The sequence below is a fragment of the Anarrhichthys ocellatus genome, unplaced genomic scaffold, assembly GCF_004355925.1.
Source record: "Anarrhichthys ocellatus isolate YVR2014 unplaced genomic scaffold, GSC_Weel_1.0 scaffold22, whole genome shotgun sequence".
Taxonomy (NCBI): Eukaryota; Metazoa; Chordata; class Actinopteri; order Perciformes; family Anarhichadidae; genus Anarrhichthys; species Anarrhichthys ocellatus.
In genome coordinates this window covers 3,013,716-3,023,713 of record NW_022280052.1, presented here as the reverse complement: position 1 = coordinate 3,023,713, position 9,998 = coordinate 3,013,716, and the positions used below count along the sequence as shown (strand labels likewise).

Below are 9,998 nucleotides of genomic sequence, written 5' to 3'. Positions count from 1 at the left end.
TTAACTTTATTTTGTTGGTTCCCCCCCCAAGTAAATCAGCTTCTTACTATAATCAATCATCTACATGAACAGTTTTGATGATCTCACGTGGGAGATGTCAGCGCTCTTCTCACGTTGGCAGGGCTCGGTTGGAAAGACAATGTCACATATTTACGTTCACCAATCATGATGAAGCAATATTGACATCAAAATCTGATGACAGTTGTGGAGTTGTTAGCTAGCTAGTGCTCATCAAAAGACGTGACGGGTGGAAACAGTGCCCTGAAGAGTAAAAGGGAGGGCTTCTGACTGAAAGTTTATCAGTAAATAACGCTCCCAAAAACTCACCGCTGGGTTGCCTTTGAGCAAGGCACTTAACACCCAACTGCTTAATAGACTGTGGATCAACTGGTAACCAAGTGTTCAGTTCTTTAGTTAAGTTACAACATAAAGGGCACAAAAGTCACTAAAATACAAGTTGAAAGATTATAAAATATAATATAAAAGACAGAGGATAAAACTGGAAAACTCACAATACTTTACCTTGATACAATTTTAAATCAGCTGTTTGTGTAATCATTTTCAAAGGCAATCAGTTACAAAATTTTAAGACGCACAAGATACAAAATGAACAGTTTCCTCAAATTCAGCACAATCATATAAACAAAGTATCCGTATATTCCACATGGAAATGATGATCTTTTGTTGGGTCGAGTCTAAATACAAATCTGTCACATTTCTCTGACATAAGAAATACATTTCAATTGATTCATTGGAATCCCTACAATGTCTTTTAAATCTCTAAATACCAAACATGAATAGAAATACAATGTATAAAAATAATAATCTAAATAAAAACCATCAACACTGTTGAATCAGAAAGAAGATCTTTGCTTCATTCACACTTTTTCCAAATGAAACATCTGATTCTCTGTTAGAGTCTCAGAAGTTCGTGAACATTATAAATTCTACAACTACCGCAGCACTGAGAACATTTCGGCTAATGTTAAGACATACACACATTATTGCAGTGGTCACGAAACAGTCATAGAGGATTTAATAGCTGTCTGCCCTGTGGAGTTCAATGTACATCAGACTCAACAATAAAACTGTTTTTGCATTCATTTAATTCTAATTTATTAGAGCTTAACTTTATTTCTCCAAGTAACAAAAAAAAACGAAATTGTAGAATATTAGTTTTGGCGAGAAATAAATGCTTAATATTTATTTATAACAATAAATTAATTAATTCAAATCTTCTAGCACTGACAGGCCGTTACGTTTTTGCAGGAAATAGAGGAACCATCTTATACCACATAGAAGTTGATAATTATGTATAGCAACTTTGGTTCACTTATTTTTACAGTGTATTAATGATCAAAGATCAGTACAGATACAGTAACAGCACATGGCTACATAATTTAATATTTTGAACAAACTGTAGTGTGCTACAGTTTGTTGTCTGTTAAACCCTGCTGTCTCACTTCCCCTGATGCCTCCCAAGTCTTCTGATACAGGAGATTTGTGTTAAATCTTCTGGCCCATTCTGTGCATATGATGTTATGATTCATTGCTGAGCCTCAACTGTTGCTACATTAAGCAGGAAACACTTGACTGAACACACATTTCTCAGAATTATTGGAAGCATCAAATTTACTTTCACTTCTGTCTTTATCATTCTTCATTTGTTCAGCTTCACACGTCACAATTTAGTCACACAAAATAGAACCAGAGGCAGCTGAATCCCATACGTCGTGTGAGTATGTAGGTAAGGCTACTTCTAATCTTTGACCTTCTATTGTGTTGTGCACACATATTATTCTGGTTCACCTCTTAGATGCCGAATAACAAAAACAAATTCCCAAAATAGAGAATGAGAATTGCCTTACAATTTATTTTCAGTGCCATTTTGTGTAAAACACTGTGTCCACTTAAAACTCTCATCTCTACAGGAAGTTAGGTTCGAAATCTATCATTTTATGTGATGGAATAATTGAGCTACACGCACACACACACACACACACACACACACACACACACACACACACACACTCAAAGACATTTAACAGCTAGCTCAACATGTCACGATTTGATATTACACGTTAAGTAGGCAAATACATGAGGCTAGTTTAGCGTCCAACTTTTCCATAAGGTTTATGGCTTTGCTGCAGCTTTGGAGTGGCAGCGTAACATGTAGTCAACCAGGAGCACGTTTCATACAAATCCTTGATTTTGCTTTACTTAGTCAGACCCGCCATCAAGTGTTATCCTCTCTAAAATGTAGCTGTCAGTGTGGCAGGGGACACTTTTTGATTTGTCCAAAAAAAGTCAAATTGTATCACTTTTGCCGCTTGACAACTGTTAATTTCCAACCTCGGCCTCATGGCAGTATGTTAGGCTACTGTTTCTGTCTCTAATTACCCTGGCGTCATCACCACCCTCCACTTCAAGGCACAGCTCCATCTTCCCTGATGTATGTCGAGGATAGACAGCTGTCAGCTGAAGAATGGACCACCAGCATCCTCTTTCCTTCAGCTCAGCAGCTGACATAACTGGACCCAAACTCGAATTCCCTGCATTGTGTCGCATACAGCTGGACCTTTTCAGATAAACTGACTCTTTTGGCTCAGCATCAGGTTCACCAGCTAAAACCAGCTCAGATTTATCGGGACCTGCAAAGAGCCATGATATGGTGTAACAACCGTTTGAAGATTCAGCTTTAATCTTTAATCATTTCTTGGCCTTGCTGTTTGGCTTCTCCTCTGTGTTGATGTTTGATGAGGTCTGCCTTGCAGTCGCAGGTCGGACCTCGGAAGGGTCAGTCTTGATGTTGTCAGATTGTGCTTTGGCAGTTTCTGGACGTGTTTTGGACTCTTTCTTCTGTGGTGGAGGGGTGGTCGGCTCCCACAGGATGAACTCATGCAGCAGTGTGTTGACAGCCTCAGGACACTCCATCATGATCATGTGACTGCCGTCCTCCAGGACTTTCAGGAAGGCCATTAGGAGGATCTGACAGACAGTTTAAAGCAAAAGAACAGGTCAGATTTTTAGAATCATCAAGATGTTTTGTGGCGCTGTCCTGCTTCCAGACCTCTGAATCACAGCTGGTTTTTCACTCATTAAAATAGTATAACAAAATGAAACAAAAGGACAGTTCAGTGTAATTATCAGAATGCCAAAAACAAATACATTTTTAATTATTGTGATCCGGACGAAAGACATGACTAATTTAGTTCTCTCAGTTCACTCTAACTAAACATTTGGTTCACAATATGACAGCAGTGTCTTTAGTAGCATCGGTATCCCTGCAGTTTGAATCTCGGGCTTTGGGGGTTGAAGAAGTGCATTCACCTCCGCCATGCGCTGGTCCTCTTCAATGGGGACAAACTTGTCATGCATGCCGTGAACCAGCAGGATGGGCACCGTGAGTTCAGCGTGGTAGACCTCATCCCCCTCAGGCCAGTACTGCCCACTCATCATGGCGCGCAGCACAAAAGACGACACGTTAAAGGCATTGTTGTCTTTCAGCAGCTGCTTCTCCTTGGCACCCTGCCGAGCAAAGCCAGCCCTGTCGGGGGAAGAGCGGAGGAGATTTACCTGAATTACAAATGGCTTAAAAGACAAAAATCAGGATTCTGACGACAATAAACTGTGGGTGAAATAAATAATATGGCACTTGCCCGTAGCCAGCAACATCAATGTTTGGGTATCTCAGTTGGAACAGTTGTTGTTCACTTGATTACAGCTTTTACAAGTTTTGGTGATTAAAGATCAGATCTTTGGACTGATGGACAGGAAGAGATGCTGTCAGCCTGCGACCTCTGCTCATTAGATGAGCTTTCTCATATTTTACCTTGACATGATTACAATCGAGAATGTTTTTCGATGCTCATTGTTTTTGTTTATTTTTGTCGTCCAAATGTGATTAGTAATTTTCATTACTTCTAAACAAATGTTAATCAATTTGAGCTACCTGCTGCAGCTTTAAGCCTCATTTTATTCACAATACCTAATAACAATCAGTTATAGGAGAGCGATTATATGTTGATGCATGGTAACCGTTTTGGCTGGTAAAATTGTTACTGTTACTGTTGCTGTTGCGTTGCTGTGTGTCTTACTTGAGAAAGCTCCACGCTAGCAGCGGCGAGAGGCAGTGAAGCACACAGGTGGGCAGGTTGAAGATGGAGCAGAGGCTTGGCTCCAGAGCTGTGGGACCACCTCCGTTGATCATCACCATCTTGTGGATCTGCTCCGGATACTCGTGGGCCAGGAAGGTACAGAACGATACTCTAGGAGAGCAAAGCAGAAGACTGGTTACAGGACAGCATAGAAGAATCAAGGTAACCATGCTTTTCCTTTTGTGGTAGTTACCTTTTTTGATTGTGCATGTGTTTGGATTTAAGTATTTGGAGAATATGAAGCAAATACTGAATAAGAAATGAAAGCTCTGTAACATTATAATATTGGATAGCTGCAGCAGTAAAATAAACAGTGAGTAATGTAGTAAGGGACAGTGTCAGTTACTGATCACAATTTTGTCAGAACATAGTGGAAAATACACTATCTCCCAGAGCCCAAAGCAACTTCTCCAAATTCCTTGTTTTATGTGACCAACTGTCCAAAACCTAAAGCAATTCTGTAATTTCTGCTAAATTATAATCAATGTGGCTGCAAGTGGCACTTACAACACAGCGTAGTGTATCTGTTACACTGCAATATCTATCTAAAGTTTTCTAACACACGCTAATATTAACCACCATAAGGTACCAAGTGCAGCTGCACGTAACGAATTGCGCAATGGTGCATCTTATGCTTATGAATTCAAAATTTTCTTTTGTAAGAGGGAGATTTAGTTATTTCTCCTTCAAAACCGTGATCTGATTTTAAGAAAGAGAAGCTGGAACTGGCAAATGTGTGACATTTTTCAGAAATTAATGAAGTGATTAAGCAATTATAAAAGTGTAAACTCAAACTATGTCAATGTTGATATAATTATAAAATATGTAAATGAGAAACATTCTTACATTGCCTGTTTGGGCTTAATATTAATGGCAACAAAACCAATAAATATGCAGTTAAGTGTCTTTCGCTTTCTCACTTTAATTGTGATGTTTAACTATTTTTCGGCATATCCTGAAGTCTTCCAAATCCTCTCTGTCAATACTATGTGCTCTATATTATATTATACTATATTCATGTGCTCCATGAATTTTGTGATCTTAAATTTACCCGTAAGAATGTCCTATGAGAATATTCCTCTTGCGTGCATATCTCTTGAAGATAAGTCTCATATCCTCAGCTAGGGCATAGAAAGTGTATGCAGCAGCTATCTGCGGTGCTGAGCTGGCTCCGTGACCTGCCAGGTCCGGCGAGATCACCTCATAGCCCAGCCTGGAAAAGAAGTCCACTTGGCTTTTCCAGATGTCGAGTGAGCCTCCCACTCCATGGATGAAGAACAGAGCCACGTCTGCATGTGTCCCTTTACAGGCCGATATCTTCCTCTCACAGTCGATCACCACAGTGCGCTTGGGCTTCCTCCTGCGCTTCCTGGGTTGCTGCGACTGGTCAGTCTGCCCAGCAGCAGGTGCCTCTCCTCCTCCTGCTGCTGTTTCAGCTGTCCCATCTTTTCCAGCTGTGACAGGCTCAGACTCGGCCTCAGGGATGCTGACGGGTGCCGAGGACTTACCGCAGTCAGTCAGTTCAATCTCTACAGTGTTGTTTGGTTCTGCCTCTCCATTCTGGCAGTTTTTCAGCTCTGCACTCGCCCTGTCACCCAAGTTCTCAATGAAAAGCTGTCCATTACGATATACTGTGATCTTTCGTTTGCAGCTGACAGTCCCACCGGGCCCAGTGGGCTCCTCCACCACCGGCCGGTCGGGGATGGTATGTCGAACCCGCAGGACGCGGCCTGGTTTCACCTCCACAAACTCATAGCCATCCGTGGATTCTGAGATTTCTGCAGGAACCACAACGTTAGCCGACTTTGAGGTGAGGCAGCAGAGAAGACCCTCCATAAAGCTGGTCAGCATGGCTGCCAGTCTGTAGGGAACACAGTCATGTAAAAACACACATAAATCAACACACGTAAATGAAACAGGAATATCACAGAAAATCTAAGGCACATGAATTATTATAAATGAACCATGTTTATATCTCTATCTAAGCTCTAGAAATTGCACATTTATGTGTACTAAACATCATTCATCATATCATTACAATAATATGCTCTACTTACTCCCAAACATCAGTCTAAGCATCTGCCCCAATATCGCTCTATTACTACTGTTTTGCATTGTTTTCTCGTGCCATTTTTAATAAATGAGCATTTGGAAACCTTAAATGTACCATTCAACAAAGCAAACAAGTTATTTTGCCTTTACAATCTAGCATCTAACTACAACTCACACCCTTGAGACTTTCTGTCAGACGTAACTGAGCAGCATCTTCCCTCAGCGCAGACTTTCAGGGTATAAATAGATGGGACCAGTAATAGCTCCTTGAATTAAAGCTGTCCGCCATGTGATCACTCTGCAGTGGCACATATTGTCTGTCAAAACCACCAAACAACCAATCGTAACTAATGGTACTTTAATATGGCTTAGTAAGTCAATCACACTAGAAAATAAAGGAGAGTTAGATTACTTAAATGTGTAAAATTAGGCTCATATAGAGAACACACAAATTTGAAGAATCACACGCACATTCAGTTGATCTAAATCGTGGCAGTCTTCACATGATGATTTGGAAAAACTGTAGGCTCACGTTGAAGATAAGGATTTCATATTTACTTGTTACACCCACTCACAATATCAGATTGGCTTCTTGATGAGCTCCAAACTGCTAATTTTGAAAAAACGTGAACGTAAAGAGAGGTAAATATCTGAAGAATGGATGAGACTGTATAATACATACTCATACACACTTCAGGTACAGTATACAGTATCTGTTAGGTTGTCAGTTGATTATCAACCATGGCAACAGTACAGCAGCCGAGCAGGGTCTGCAAGTCTCTCTGCTGGTGTCATTATCCTACCTTCCTGTCACTCCCCTCCCTGCTAGAGGGGATTATACGCTCTGTCTAAGTCCACAATCTGTCTATCTCCTCTCTCGATGAAAACAGTGACACTGTGCGACAACAGTTTTACCTTCTGCGGGATTTGTTGCATCTTTTTCTGCACTTGCAACCCCATCAGCCACTTTCATTTGGGGATTATGGACACAATGTAATACAGCATTCCTGCTTCACTGGCGATTCTTAGACCCTTTCTGCTTACTCTTGCACATACTTTTTATCCAAACAGCAGTGTTGTACAGTGCTGTGTGCAAACTGACTGAGCAGGCCAGTTTGATATCACTGTGGGTGACACGTTTACCTCGAATATTATTCTCATATCAAAAGGCATCCATTATCCAGACACAAGGTGTGATGCTTTTTTCTGTTCTGCAACCTCTGTTCTGTTTCTAAGTGTCCATTCAACATTGACACTAGAATAGACATATCTTTTACAGTCCTTTTCTACCCTTACAGACATAACAAACTCCCATTTATCCTCCATGCCCTAATTGTTCCACTCATCCAACTCAGATATTAGAATCGCAACTTTAAAACAGACTGCTGCTTTGAGGTAGAAACCAAATATAGAGGGGCTGTTGTGTGGTAAAATCCTGTCCTTCCATGTATTCCCTAGACTCTTTTTCATCGCAGTCACTGTGATCTAGTCAAAACTTATTAATCAATGGGTAGAGCATAGATTATTTCACAAGGCAACCCCAGGACTGACACCAACATAAGAAGGGATTGCAGGGGTCCAATCTTTCTCCTAATTGATGCTGTGAGAATATCCTGCATGGTGCATGAGGCAAGTGCATGTTGATTCAACTCTCACATGTATTGCTTATCTTGATTAATTCTTTTAAATATATCCGTGATGCAAATGATTAGCCCTCACCATTTCAAACCAGAGGACAGGAGAACACTGCTTCTGTGCTCCTTTTTTAAGCAGAATCAGACCTGCAAATACCTGCCCAGTACTACCACTGTAGTGAAGCATGTCAGGTGTTAACTGCTTTAATAAAGGGCAAATGATGACGGACGGTAATGTGGTAAAGGCAAGGACCACAATTTCAATTTTTACACGCCAATTATCAAGCTGGTCCAAGGATTGAACTGTCCACCTCACAGTCACAACACTGCTTCCCTAACTGAATGTTCTCTTCAATAATATCCCAGTGCTGTGTCTCATTATTGTGTGAGTCTGCTTCCTTGTGCTTGATGTTTTTACATTTGGACATTGTGCTGAAGCACTGCAGTAAGTTTGATTCGTCTTGTGGTTACAACTGTAACGTTATAGCTTCTGTTGACAGTGACTGCAAGAGGCTGTTATATAACGATTCCCGCAGGTCAGACACAATCACAGTGGGGACTGATGCCCAGAAAAGAGTAGACGCTGTCATGGGGATTAAAAACAACTACAGTAACTAGGTTTACTGGCGTGCTAAATAATGTGTCACTAAACATTGAATCCTGATCGTGTATTGCACTTGCTTGCTGTTGTACGCCACAATTTAAATCAAATAAATGAATAATGCTGCTTATCTTTGAAATATATCTTTTGTTATGGACTGCATTATAGTTTTCTGAAATGCCCTTAAGACAAATATACCATCACTATCTGCATGCTGCTTTGTATGTAGACAAATGCTCCAAACACAACCGTTGAGAAACTCATTTACAATGTTCAGCAAAAAGGAATTTATTCAAAAATAAACAGATTTTGAGTCATTTGTGCATTTTCAAATTGGACAGTTATTGTGGCCCTTAAACAAAAACGTTAAGCAGATTCATATAATAAGTAGATGCCAATTCGAGCAAAAAGAAAAAGATCTGTTTACACAGGAAACAACGTGAGGGTTTCATTGCATACTAAATAAAGTTTGTTGCTGATTTTAGTAGAATACAACTTGTTGATCTGGTGAAGCTAGTGGTCCACATCTATTCACTGATAACAATAAAGCCAGTTAGAATGCCACTCACTGCCGTCTGATGCAGAACATGAGGCAGGTGCTAGAATGTTTTCCCTTTAAGTCTACTCTGTTGATACAGTCAATTGAATTTCACATTTTTATATCACTCAATAACCCGTCTGTCTCCTTCAACTGCAACGCAACTTGATATGTAGCGACCTCTTATCTGTTGCCAATAATCTACAGGATAGCCTACTATAACAAAACAAAACAACACAAGGCAAGTAAAAAGAGGTGGCATGAAAGAAAAAATGCTTACCTGTATATTTCCAACAACTCAGATTAATATGGTTTTCTTACGAAGCATCGAGGAAGTAGACGAGCTATAATCTGTTGCAGGCAATCCAATAATCTAATTTATCTGGATTCTGTTGTCCTGTAGGTAGCCTCCACATGGCTGCCAGCACTAGCCTACTGACAGCAGATCTCTCTGTGCGGTTCAGAGGTAGATCCAAAATATATGCGTGTGCCAGCACCCCACTTCCATGTTGGAATGCTTGTGAATGCGCTTGGAGACGCGCCGGAGCTCCGCCGGTTTGATGGCTTCGCGTTTATTTAATCCATCAAAGTGAAACATCCGTGATCAGTTAAAGGATGTGAAGAGCTGCCCCCTGCTGCTATCTGACGCCAGACAACTAATGGATATTTTTTTGAAACATAAAAACGTCTCTATATAGTATAGAAAGTAAATACAAGTATTATTACAAAATAATAGCCTCATTGAATTTTTAATTAATTGATTTTTTCAAATACGTAAACAACGTGAAAGCAACAACAAGCCACATGTAAAAAGATCATCTTTCTCTATAGAGGCATTATTGTGACGTTAATATTCATATTCATATTATTGTGTACTTTTTAATTTTAATGCAACATTGTTTTTCCTGAAACGTTCATGCAAATAAAGCCACATTATTTGCACACCTCTTGCCATCATAACTGTTACTTGAGGTGGCGAACAGTAAGTCATATCTCCCTTTAAAATGTGTTGGTTT

At 40.2% G+C, this 9,998-nt stretch overlaps 1 protein-coding gene across 1 annotated transcript; it reads right to left on the bottom strand.

Moving 5' to 3' along the window:
* Positions 1 to 29: 29 nt before the first annotated feature.
* On the bottom strand, positions 30 to 9,491 carry abhd8b (abhydrolase domain containing 8b). The gene is made up of 6 exons (XM_031859526.1): positions 9,263 to 9,491; positions 5,619 to 6,018; positions 5,209 to 5,567; positions 4,098 to 4,268; positions 3,331 to 3,547; positions 30 to 2,988 (listed from the first exon to the last, which is right to left on the bottom strand). The coding sequence occupies exons 2-6, from the start codon at positions 6,006 to 6,008 to the stop codon at positions 2,710 to 2,712; spliced, it is 1,416 nt and encodes a 471-aa protein (XP_031715386.1). The 5' UTR covers positions 6,009 to 6,018; positions 9,263 to 9,491; the 3' UTR covers positions 30 to 2,709.
* Between the last annotated feature and the right edge of the window lie 507 nt (positions 9,492 to 9,998).